At 44.2% G+C, this 13,560-nt stretch overlaps 1 protein-coding gene across 2 annotated transcripts in view; it reads right to left on the minus strand.

Moving 5' to 3' along the window:
• Positions 1–13,560, minus strand: part of DAG1 (dystroglycan 1) — a 53,538-nt gene that overhangs the window by 4,903 nt on the left and 35,075 nt on the right. For both annotated transcript variants that reach the window (XM_033926088.1, XM_033926089.1), the window contains exon 2: positions 9,979–10,387. In XM_033926088.1, the coding sequence (XP_033781979.1) occupies positions 9,979–10,272 (294 nt within the window). In that variant the 5' untranslated portion in view covers positions 10,273–10,387. The remainder of the gene's footprint in view (positions 1–9,978; positions 10,388–13,560) is intronic.

The raw sequence follows: 13,560 nt of genomic DNA on the forward strand, positions 1-13,560 counted from the left end.
TGTCCCATATAACACATAAAGTAATGAGATTAGATTCTTACCTTGTTAATAATCTTTCTGTTATAAGACATAGGATATTCACAGGGGATTCCTGGGGAAGTGAAATCAGAGGGCGGGTATTTGGAGTGGGCAGACTTGGTGGGCTATAGCCCTTTTCTGCCGTCTTTTTCTATGTTTCTATGTTTCTATGTACCATAGCTGCTGCTTCCCATTAGTTGAGAATCTGCAGAAGGATGTCACTCAAAAAATCTGAACTCCTCCCCTTCTGCAATGGAGAACAGCTTCCTCTTCAGTTAATACCAAAGCAATCGAATGACACTGAAACAGAAGAAGAGAGAAGGAGGGGCACGGGGATCTTTCCAAGTGACATATCATACTCTGTTCTGCTCTGTAAACTTATGAGAAAGGAACGATGGATTAACAATTAACAATCAACACTGAATAATAAATTAAGCACATTAGTAGACAGAAATCAACCTAAGTGCAACTAGCAGGAGCCATAAAACCCCCAAGGAGAAAGAGAATAGGAGCACTCATGTTCCTATAATTTTATCTCTACTAAATCTTAAGAGACAGGAGAAGAGATCCTGAGATGGACACTAGCAACGTCCAAGGCAGAAATCAGGCGAATTAAAGGTTTGTACAGGGATACAGAATCCTTTGTCTTATAACAGAAAGAAGATTAGCCAGGTAAGATTCTAATCTTTCATTCTGTAGCAAAGACACAGGATTCTGCACCATAGCTGACATACCAAAGCAGTGTCAGACATCTAGGGAGGGTCAGATGAGCCTGCCCGCAGTACCAAGGATCCAAAGGTGGCATCCTCTGGAGCTGCCACATCCACTCTGTAGAACCTCGTAAAGATGTGGAGAGTAGACCAAGTAGATGCTCTACAAATGTCATCAGATGAAACAGCCACCTCTAGTCGAATGTGCTGCGATTGAGATAGGGGGCTGTTTACCGCAGGCAATGTAGGAAGAGGAAATTGCCATGCAAATCCATCTGGCAATTGAAGCCTTGGAAGATGGCTTATCTTGCCTTAATTGGCTGGTCAGCACAAAAAGGTGGTCGGATAGCTAGGAATCATTAGGCCTCTCCAGGCAGTGAAGTAGGACTCTACGCAAAACCAGCCTCTGCAAAATTCTGTCCTGTTTTGCCGAACCTGTAGGGTGAAACACAGGTAAATGAAATCTCCTGATTGATATGGAAGGCAGAAACCACTTTCAGTAGAAAGGAAGGTACCATCTGCAGACTCCATAAACCTGGAGGAAAGGTCCTCTACAGGAGAGGGCCTGTAACTCTGAGATTCGTCTTGCCAAGACTAAGGCATCCAAAAACACGGTTTTAACTGTAAAACCCAAGAAGAATGCATATGACAAGAGCTTATACAGAGCTCGAGATAGACCCTTCAAAACAACATTAAGGTCCCAAGACAGGAATGGGGAACACAATCTGAGCACCCTCCTCAGAAGCCAGCAACTATATGTCTCTCTGAGCTCTAAAGCAAGAGAGGTCAGATACTTGTAATTCGAGAGATGAAATTGCTACACCCTTTTCAAGACCAGCTTGCAGGAATGCTAGAATCACCAGAATGGGAGCCCTCTCGGGCATCATAACTGGAAAGCCTTCCAGGTCCTTGCATAGGCCTCCAAATGTTGCAGGCTTCTTTGCTCTAAGTAGAAATGATAACCCTTAAAAGTTAGGGCTGTGTGCTCAAGAGCCATGCCATTTAAGACCAAAACGCTCTGGTTATCCATAGGAACTGGACCCTGACTCTGACTGAGGAGACCATGATTAACCAGCAGCTTAAGAGATCTGCCTCTCCGGAGGCGTACCAGATCAGCATACCAAAGCCAATGGGGTCAGTCCAGAGCAACAAAGCTCATCAGCCCCTGGTGGTTTGCTATCCTGCAAATGAACCAGCCCACCATGGCCCATGGGGGAACATACAGAGTAGGAACTCTGTGGCCAGGACTAAACAAGGGCATCCAACCCTAGGTTTCTAGAGTCAAAGAGCTGAGTTGGGAAGCCATCACATTCTTGGCTGTGGCCATGAGATGCATTTCCAGCCTTCCCCAGCGTTGCATAATGATGGAAATGCCCTCTGGAACAGAGACCATTCCCTAGGATCCAGAGTCTGCCTGCTGAGAAAATCAGTCTGGATGTTCTCATCTCCTGCCATGTGAGCAGCTGAGAGGGCCTGTAAGTGAACCCAGTCTGTGCCTCCAGGGATAGTGGAAGTGCTTCTTGTGCCCTTTTTTGTTTACATAAGCTACCGCTGTGGCATTGTCTGAAAACACCATGACTGCCTTTCCTGTCAGGAAAGATTGCACCTCCTTCAGCACCAAGTAGGGCCTCACAATCCTTCTGACTTTTTGGGTTTTAAGCTCTCAGTTCCAGATGATTTATGGACAAGTTGCTTTCTAATGGGGTACACTTGCCCTGGATCAGGCAACCAGAGCCATTGGCAACCACAGCTAATTAGGCTGGCGTCAGTTGCGAGGATTACCCATGAGTTGATTCTGAGAGGCATCCCCCTGGATCCACCAACTTAAGCTGTGTTTTGTCCCAGAAGACCAGGGCAACTGCATCTGTAAAGTACACAATTGCGTTGACCACTTGGAGAGAATCCTGGAGTGGCCGCATATGTGCTCTCATCCCTGGGACAACTTCCAAGGAGACCGCCATAAAGCCCAGCACCTGAAGGAAATGCATTGCAAAGAGAGCACGAAAGTGAGAAACCAAAAGCGATAATGAAGAATTGGAAATTTAAAAAATATATTAAAAAAATATAGCAAGTGGTGTATGCCCAGAGTGTCAATAAAAAGTATGAGATGGATAAAGCACTACAGCTGGAAGAAGGATTGGGAAATAGTGAACAGAAATAAGAAACCTACCCAAAATCCATTGGGTCATTGAAATAATATCTCTGTAAAAGTGAACAACAGTATGTATAACCCTAGGGAAATGGGACATGTGATATTAAATATGTCAATTGACAGGCAAATTCAAAGCAAAAAAGAACACTACTTACTAAAGACAGTATGCTAAGGTTTTCAATTTGTATATGAAAATATTCGTATGTGGCAGGAGAAACATAGAACTTATGTTAAGAAAACTGCAATCAAATAAGTTACAGCAATTTTAAAATAGTAAATCTAAACAATACAAAAATATAGTGAGTGACATTGCAGGTAAAGCCATAAAGTAATAATAGCGTGGCAATGAATGTCATTTATAATAAGTGAATAACCCCGACAGTTGAGAGGTGTAACAAGATGGTGGACTGTCGGAGGTGTTAGACGCTAACAGTTTGGGCTGGTATAACCTGCTATTTCCTTGCCTTTTTTTTGAATGCTGCATACAAAAAGAAAGGGGACAGTTTGGGCTGTGCCCTCTCCAGCCCGTACAGTCTCCCATCCAGCTCACTCTCGATCGCTTCACCGTTGGATCCACTGCTCAAATGCTGTGCCAGAGGGGTCCTGCTCGTGGGCTCAGTGAGGGAGAATCGGGCCCGTTTCTGGGACACGATGTATCTCTGTCCCTGCAGGCAACTTTCAACCTGCCGTATCCAGCACATATACGGGGTTTCCTGGAGTTTGAAACAGGAGTGGAAGGCGCTATTAATGTGAATAACCGAGAGGAGGCAAGAGCCCAGGAACCCAGTTTCTCTGCTGTGAGTGAGGAAGCCGCTGAATTTACAACTGCTCCTGCGACAATCACACTGGAAGGGATTTGGCAAGAACTCCATAAACTGGAAAGTATGGTGGAAAAATCAGTCCAGGAGATATCTCAGCTATCTGGAAAAACTGAAATCTTCAACTCAAGTTACACAGGTCCAATCTGAAGAAATATTTAATTGAAATCCTGTCCTGTCCGATTCAAGCTATTCCACCAATTAATAAGATATATTACCTCTCGCCACAACTGAATAAGGTTGGACAGGTTTCAAATAGTGATCCGATTCTCCATCAAGAAAAAGCTCAAGAGGAGGTAAATCCATTGGAGGATGTTTCTAATATTTTGGAAACTTCACTTTCAGAAGTGACGGAAAGAGCAACCTTGATTTTTTTTTCCTTCGTTTTCCAGCAGGATTTAGATGCAACTGAATACCCCTCATATGTCTCTCTCTGAGGTGTAAAGTCCTAACACAGTACAGTTGTGCCAATTTGTTTATTTTGGGGGAAATGTGTAAATCCAGGAGTAGGGAAACATTATTACAAGGTTTGTTTTTTTGTTTAAACTTTTCTCCCTAACAACTCTCAGAAGATCTTTTGTGCTTAAAAAGTCTAGGTTTATCCTGTTGTCGCAAAGGTGACACAGGATAGGAGAAAGGAATTTCTGATAATGAGAGACAAAGTAAAAAAATTGGGGGGCTACCTTCTTATTAGCATACCCATGTAAATGTACTGTTCGTTACTTAGGAAACAAATATATGTTTTTCCTACCAGAGCAACTGCATCTTTCTTAGACTTAAAAAATCTCTCCAGAAATTGAAAGGTTTTTTGTTATGCAATGGGTTTAGTCAATTGATGGCCTGTTCCTCTTAAATTTTAATATTTTCTTCTTATTCTCCCTAGTTGTATATGCCTCTCAACTTAGTGGTCTAAGGAAGGCTTTTTCATTATTATTTAATTTCCTGGAGATATAAGAAGGTCTGTATTCCATAATCAAGTGTTATTACTTGTATTTTATGGTCGTTAAATATAAATAAATAAAAAACCCAAAATAACCCATGTGAGAAAGTGTTTGCATCATTATATAATGCGTGAAGAACTGCCAAAGTTATTTAGTAAGTAAAAAAAAATTTGTAACCGCAATTGGAAAACACCAAAGTCTTGCTAATTCAAGAATGTACTAAACACAGTCGTAAGTGAAAACAAAAGTGGGAAAAGAAAGTGGAAGTAAATGTCACTGAAAATAAGAGTAATTCAGCTTGATCCCGCTAGCCTATGTAAAGGTGTATATGTCATAAATGTAATATACACAGAAATGCGGGAAAGATTGCAGAAAAGTAAATAACTCACCACAACTACTAGAAAAACATGTGGATAATATATACAATTAGTCTTTAAGCCCGTTACATTAACGGGTACTAGAATAGATGTGTCTTGTCTGTCTGTGTTTCTTTATCTCTCTCTCCTTGGCCGCTGTCTGTGTCCTTCTGTCTTCCCCCCCCCCCCCCCCGAGCAAAGCTGTCTGCCCCCAGCACCCACCTCTCCCCCAAAGCAGCCCCCTTTCCCTAACTGTCTCTCCATGGTTCTCTTCTGTCTTCCCCCCAGAGCAAAGCTGTCTGTCCCTGGAACACCTCCCCCCCCAAAGCAGCCCCCGTTCCCTCTCCCTATCTCTCCATGGCCCCTTCTGTCTCCCCCCAGCACACCCCTCCCCCCAAAGCAGCCCCCTTTCCCTCTCCCTGTCTCTCCATGGCCCCTTCTGTCTCCCCCCCAAAGCAAAGCTTTCTGTCCCCAGCACACCTCCCCCCCAAAGCAGCCCCCTTTCTCTCTCCCTGTCTCTCCATGGCCCCTTCCGTCTCTTCCCAGAGCAAAGCTGTCTGTCCCCAGCACACCTCCCTCCCAAAGCAGCTCCCTTTCCCTCTCCCTGTCTCTCCATGGCCCCTTCTATCTTCCCCCCAGAGCAAAGCTGTCTGTCCCCAGCACACCCCTCCCCCCAAAGCAGACCCCTTTCCCTTTTCCTCTCCCCCTGGCCCCGGTATTGATCCCCTTCTTTCCCTCCATCCATCCCGGCGTCTTCTGGCTTGCTCCTCTTCAAAGCAGCCTGCGATCGTGGTGGCCGGCTTTAGAAAACCTCACAGGCCACTCTCCAACTCGGGAGCACGTTCCCTTTGACGCAATCTTGTGCATCAGAGGGAACATGCTACTGAGGTTGGAGAGCGGCCTGCGAGGTTCTTTAAAGTCAGCCATGATCAGAGGCTGCTTTGAAGAGGAGGATCAGTGGCGGCGGCAGCGACGAGTGAGGGCGGGAGGTGTGTTCCCTGCCGAGGACGCGGGCAGGGAGAGAGCTTGCCTGCGCTTCCTAATGGTGAGTGAGGGCGGGAGGAAGGGAGTGGCCAGAATGTTCCCTGCCGCCGGGTTCTAAAATGGAACACGGCCACGGATCACACACCACAGCAGCAGGGAACACGAAACCCTAAGTGCACATGCATGCTTAGAGTTTTATTATATAGGATGCACTACAATGCTGTCATGGGCATATACCATTATATTTTGTATATATATTTCAATTCTTCATCACCACTTTTGGTTTCTCACTCTCGCTCTCTTTGCAATGTGGCTTATTTGATAGTCTTAAGTTTATTTACATAAATATACATATAAGCTTATTTAGATAATTTTAAATTTATAGTTTTTGGTTTTATGTATTTTTAAGTCTCTCTTTCTCTATATGTTTTATATTAGGTTTTCACTTTGTTTGTTGACCATATGACCCCTGAGGAAGGCTTGCGTAGCCAAAACATACCTCATGCTGGGTCATACCAACAAAGGGTCATTCCAATAAAGCTTTTAATTTAAGTATAAAGACTTCAAAGTCAGAGACCCATTATTGACTCGACTACCAACGTTTGAAGTACGAGTACATTAAGACTCCACTTTATGTACTTCTACTTGTACTTCCTGTGGTGGCCTTTTGTTTTTCTTGTTGGTGTTCACTCCTTTAAAATAATGCACCAACACTGCCAATGTCTTTTAAATGCTCCCATTTTGAGCTATAAGCCTGCACAACAAAAGTTGGCAGTGTTCATATTTACATTTGCAAGTATAGCAGTGGCAACATTTTGGTTAAAAGCAAAGGGTGGGACCAGAAAATTGAAACAAAGAGCAAGAAAAGGTTAAATCTGGAATTCCTTGAAAGATTCTGTAGCATCCTAATCCCATCAAGGAAGATGTAGAACTAAAGGTTCATGAAGAAAATGAACAAAAAAACATTGAGGGGAAGATTCTCAAAACTTCAAAGTAAAATCCGAAGGGCTGCTAACGAGGTTGCTATTGTAAACGATTTCAAAAAGGCAAGTCATTCTCAAAAGACCCAGCATGCAACTCAGCTTCACGTAGGCTTGCTAAATTTACTTGAGATGAGTTGCTGGCGGTAGTGATCATCACACAGCCAGAATACACCCGCATATTAAAAAAAAAAAACAACCAACCAAATCAAAGATTACGGCATGAGAGATACCCACTCTCCCGCCACAGTCGCACAACCTCTGGGCACCCACCCCTGGCAGCGGGAGAGATGCCAACTCTCTCCCGCCGCGTTCGTACAATCCACCCCCTCCCCGACTCCACCCTTCCCCACCCACAGCAGGAGGCTTGCCCATTCCCTCCCACCATCGCCCAACTCCCCTCCCAACTCCCCCTGTGCCCCAGATTTCCCACCTCCACCCCCACCTACCTTGTTCAGGAAGTTTGGTCAGAAGAACATCTAACCCGTTCCGGTGAGCAAGCTCACCTCTTACAAAATGGCGGCCTTTCCCCTTCCCAGTGCATCCAATCAGAGCTTTAGGTTCCTCCCTGGCACATCTCAGGATGCAATGGGAAGGGGAAGGCCTGCCATTTTGTAAGAGGTAGGCCTGCCAGCCGTAGCGGGGTAAGTGTGCCTGTGGCTCAACTTCCTGAATAAGGTAAGGAGAGGTGGGGGGAATTATCATGGGGGGGGGGAATTGGGTGACGGCAGGATGGAGTGAACATCCTGGGGATTGAGGGGTACAGATAGGAGTACAGGTAGGTAATAGGGATAGGATTAGAGGCAGTTACAAAATTAGTCAGGGACACTGTTCAGGCAATTATGCCTGATGGGCCGCCACGAGAGCGGACCGCTGGGCAGGATGGACCTCTGGTCTGACTCAGCGGAGGCAACTTCTTATGTTCTTATGAACATCCCTCCCACTGCAGGAGGGTGGGCAGAGTTGAGGGACTATGCGAGCATAAGAGAGTGGGCATCTCTCCTACTCCTAGGGGTGGTGCCTGGAGGTTGTGTGAGCGTGGCAGGAGAGAATGGGCATCTCTCCTGCTGATCTTCAATTCGGGATTTCTTTTTAAATTTTAATTTGCGTGGGGGATCTGAGCTGTCAAACCTTACTTTCCTGTCAGTGCTTGAGCCAATTAGCGTTCAGGAACTGATCAGAAAGTAAGGCTACGACAGCTCAGACCTATTGGCAAATTTTGGCTGCAAATGTGGCAGATTAGGGAATCACTCAGTGATAATAGAGAATTGCTTGGAATAATCATTTTAATATTAATGACCTCGTATTACATTTGCATGGCAGTATCAGAGACTGCTAGAAACTCGAAAAAGACCGTGGTAATTAGTTTTGATAATCCACCGCTAAAATACATGCATGCTAAACTGGCTGGAACTGTTTTAGTGAGCACATTAAAGGCACATTTTAGTTTTGAGAATCTTACCACTACTATTAATTATTTCTATAGCGCTACCAGATGCACGCAGCGCAGCACAGTCAAAGGGTAAGAAAACAGTCCCTGCTCGAAACAGGCAAGACAGATAAACAGGATGTCATGGATACAATTAAAGGGAACAGTTAATCAGCAGGTTGGGTTGGAGGGAAGAGGAGTAGGGTTAAGGATTGAAGGCTATATCAAAAAGATGGATTTCAATCTGCTTTGAAAAAAGGGAAGGGAAGAGGCTTGGCGGACAAACTCGGGCAATATATTCCAGGCATAGGGGGCAGCTAGATGAAAGGAACGAAGTCTGGAATTGGCAGTGGAGGAGAAGGGTAACGCTAAGAGTGGCTTATCTAAGGAACAGAGCTCTCTGGGAAGTGTATAAGGAGAGAGAAGCGAGGAGAGATATTGAAGGACAGCAGAATGAACACACTTGTAGGTCAGCAATAAGATCTTGAACTGTATGCGATGGCAGATAGGGAACCAGTGAAGTGACTTAAGGAGAGAGGTGACATGAGCTTAGCAAGGTTGGTAGACAATGAGTCGCGCAGCAGAGTTTTGCACAGATTGCAAGGGGGAAAGGCGACACTGAGGGATACCACCACAAGATAATGGCGGAATAAATAAATCACTAATGTAATGTAATATCAGTTAGGAGTAGATTGCAGAAATCTAAGCGTGAGGTTACAAGAGCTTGGACAAGGGTCTGGGTAGTGTGCTCAGAGAAGAAGGGATGAATTTTGTCAATATTGAAGAGATAGACGTGACAGGTCTTAGTAGCTTATTGGATATACGTAGACAATGAGAGGTCAGAATCGAAGACCACTCCAAGGTTGCGAGCAGAGGAGACTGGAACAGTGACAGTATTATTTACTGAGATGGAGAAAGGAGGAGGAGCAGAGGGTTTAGGAGGAAAGAGGAGCAGCTCAGTCTTGGACATATATAGTTTCAGATGACGGCAGGACATCCAGGCAGCAATGTTAGCCAAACAAGCAGGCTTTAGGTGAAATTTCAGGTGTAGAGAGGTAGATCTGAGAGTCATCATAATATAGGTGATACTGGAAGTCATGGGAGGAGATCAGGGCACCGAGGGAAGAGGTGTAGAGAGAGAAGAGGTCCCAAATCAGAACCCTGGGGTACACCAACCGCTAGTGGGGTAGCAGCAGAAGAGAACCCACCAACACATACACTAAAGGTGCTTTGGGAAAGGTAGGAGGCAAACCAGGAGAGGAGAGATTCAAGGAATCCAAACGAAGACAGCATATCAAGGAATAAGCTGTGATTTTGCCTCTATACATACATGCCTCTATATATGTACCCATGTGCACATATGTACCCATAAAATTTAGTAGACCAAAGAATCATGCTTTCCTAGTCTTGGGCTTCAAAAATCAAGTGCTCCTCTGGGTTTTTTAAAGGTGAATTCTCTTCATAGAGAAAGTGAAAGATTTTAGGTACAGCATATTTCTCTTTGTGATGTGGTTTGTAGCTGCAACAGAGTGGTAGCAAAATTTCTCTTGTATTGAAAGTCAACATTTCTAAGTATACACAATGCCTCACCTTGATTATGTCTCCAGTGGAAGAAATTACATCTGTAGGGATACTAATCCTGAAGGAGCGGCCTACAACTGCAGCACTATCAGGGATCCCCATCACTGGTGCTAATGTCTCTTTCACCTCTGGAAGCAGAGAATGCATGGATGCCTCCAGCTGGTTTTCCCAGTCCCTCTTAACTTCTGTTAAATCACTGGCCCAGACAGGCAGGACAGAGGTGACTATCAGAAGCACTACCAAAAATGTCCCCTTTAGTGGAGTAAGCAGCAGCATAATTCTTTCATTCCTTCTAGCCCTCATTCTTCAAATTCAGCAAACAATAGGAAAAATAGAAGCAAGCAGAAATCTAAATCCTCTTTGTGTTTGCTGAAGTTCCTCACATCAGTTCTGTTCCATCCCAGCTATTGTCAGGAGCCTAAAGAGGAAACAAAAACAATCATTCAATGTGGACTCCAACACAAACTCTTTTCAATTAAATTTGGCATGACAACTAAAAAGTAGATTTAGACTTTAACCAATCAAGATCCTTTAAAAAAATTAGTTCAGCCGTCCAATTTTCCTAATCAGCTGGTTAGTCAATTACCTTACCTGCTCAGCAGTCTTTAAATATCTGCTTTGTACAACAGACTGCTGCAGATTTTCTACTCCAAATAATGGAACATTTCTTTATCAAATTCTAGAAGTCGCAAGATTGTTGGCGGTATATAAGAATAAAGTTATTATTATTATTAATTATAGTCTTGAGGAGTAAAACACGAAAAAGGCAGCAGATAAAGCCCACCAAAATAAAAGGCTTATTACAGCATCTTTTTCTGTCTGCAAGTAGCAAATCTTTCTCTGGCGGTCCTCGTAGGTCTATATAAGGTATAAAAAAAACCTCCCAGGCAAGAAAGATCCTACAACACATCTAGAACATTTTTTCCAACTGATTACCGTATATACTCAAATATAAGTCGAGACCACCATCCCCCCTCAAAAAAGGAGGGAAAACGGTTGACTCGAATATAAGATGGAGGCTTAATATTCAAGTGCCATGCTCTGCACCCAGTGTTTCCTCCCTACCAGGCTCTGAACCCAGCCCCCCTCACTCCCTGCCAGGCTCTGCACCCTGTCCCCCCTCACTAACTGCCAGGCTCTGCACCCTATCCCCCCTTTCTTCCCTGTCCCCTCTTCCCCCTAGAGTTGTCTAGTGGTAGGCAGGGACAGGAGGTATCCCTCCCGTCTCCCATCCCAGCTGATACTAACAATTTTTTACCCCCTGCCTTTTTTTGCATTCCTGTTGGTCCAGCGGTATATGGGAAGAAGTGAGCTTCTGGCGCCCCGCCCCTCCTTCCAATCTCATGGCCAGCTGTCAGCGGCACACCCGGGCCGGCACGCAGGAGTGAACTTTTCGAACTCCCACCCGGCCCTGCGCTGCTCCCTGAATGGCTGCCACCAGTTCGCATGGGACTTGGGGCTCAGCACAGGGCAGGAGCACAGACAGCTCACTCCTGCCCATACACCGCTGCACCACCAGGTATACGAAAAGTGGGAGGGAGGAAGGGTAAAAAATTGTATCGGCTGGACGAGAGACGGGAAGGATCCCTCTTGTCCTGGCCTAACGGCAAACCTGCAGCAAGTCCAGAAGGGTATCGAGTGGTCACTGGGTGATGACCTGAAAATAGGATGAGACCCCCATTTGTGGGCCATTTTTTGGTCGAAAAATCTCATCCTATATCAGAGTATACATGGTATTTATCAGCATTAGTGTAAAGAAGAGATCACCCTGTTGAAAGCCTCACTTACTGATATCCTGGTACAACATTTAAGATGCGTAAATAGGAAACATACAAACCAAGTTACCACAATCTGGTCTAATTGCTATCATTAACAACTGACTAATTTCAACCATAACACTGCATTGAAATGAAAGCTATTTAAGGAAATTATTATTTTTTTTATTGGGCTAGCTTAATAAATTGAGGGTAATTTAATAACACCTATATGAAAGGTCCAAAAAAAAGAGAAATTAGATTTTACCTACTAATTATTTTCTTTGCTTTAGTCCCACCAGACTATAGTCTAAAACCTGCTGGGTTATGTCTGTCTGCCAGTGGAAGGAGACAGAGAAAAAGTAGTTCCACGTGATTTGCTCCTCAAGGACATGGTGCAGGTTTAGACTACTCAATATTTTGAATGGCCATGCAATGGACTTGAATTTTCCTTTAGTTAGAGATTTTGTAATGAATAATCATGAGTGACCTTTGGGAACCAGCTCAGGAAAGGCCTTCATTGAGTACTCCTGGGAATGCAATTAGTACTCAGCAGCAGAGACTGGTCAAGCCAAACTGACTCAGCCCTCACTGGATGTCCAGCAGCTACTGGTTCAGAGTACTCCAGCAGGAGGGTGAGATTTGGGGGGGGGGGGGGGGAGGGTGTCTGGAAGAGAGGAACAAGGGAAAGACAGGTTAATACTGTCAGTCCAATAAAAAGACGAAGGACCAAGCAGAGGTGTTTAACGCTGGCAAGGAGATTAACAGATTTCAAGAGCATTGTTGATTATTGAACACCATTCATTGAGAAGGATGGAGAATATTGTAGTTCTGGGAGACTAGCAGCTGAGGAAAGAATAATGAAGGGGGCACATGCCAAGTTTATTAATTTCTTGATATACCGTCTATCAAAAGGATATCGGTAATAAAATAAATTTAAAAGCAAATATTAAAAAGGGGGAAAAAAGAAAAACCCATCACCGAATTTAGTGAAGGGGGGATTACATAACTTAAGACTAACATAGTACAAGAGGTTGCAAAAAAATACATCGAGATAAAAAATATATATATAAATGAGGGAAAGGGGAGGGTAGAACAAGAAGGGCTGGTTCGCCTCTAGGGAGGTGTTTGGATTTAAGAACCTGCAAAGAGAATTATTCAGGGAAAGCAAATGGGATCCTAGATTAGGTATTGTAAGCATCTTTGAAGAGAAACGTTTTGAGCTTGGTCTTAAATACAGGGAGAGAGGACTCTTGTTTTTTATGCAGAGGAAGACTGTTCCAAAGAGAGGGCACCATGACTGAAAAGATTACAGGTTGTATTGTAGAAAATTTCTTGGATGGCACATGTAAGCCCACACCCATAGCACCACTTCATAGAACAGCTTGACACAACCCCAAGTCCGAGATCTGACCTGCCAAAGCAGCATGTGAATTTCATGAAGAAGCGTCACCCACCTGTGATCACTGAGGAAGATCCTCTCCTTTGTCGAATTTCAAATACTGATCACCCAGCCTAAGGGTTGCAGAAGGCACACAATAGATGCCATTTCGCTGTCAGAGGACGAGGCTCAAATGAGCTAGTCGTTGAGGTATGGGTGAACCCTTATTCCTGACGCTGCAGGAATGCTGCCTCCACTACAAACATAATTTTGGAAAATGTCCACGGCCAGATCAAAGGATATGGCTTTAAACTGGAAATGACAAACTACAAAAATGTGGGGTAGAACTGTTAGTAATCAAAAATCACAACCTCTTGTTCATTATTATAAAAGGAGGTAAAACTGAACCTTCTCATCGTTTTTATATGCACATTTGTCAGTTTAACAGTGGTAAGA

This window comes from Geotrypetes seraphini, chromosome 17 (genome assembly GCF_902459505.1).
Source record: "Geotrypetes seraphini chromosome 17, aGeoSer1.1, whole genome shotgun sequence".
In the NCBI taxonomy this organism is placed as follows: Eukaryota; Metazoa; Chordata; class Amphibia; order Gymnophiona; family Dermophiidae; genus Geotrypetes; species Geotrypetes seraphini.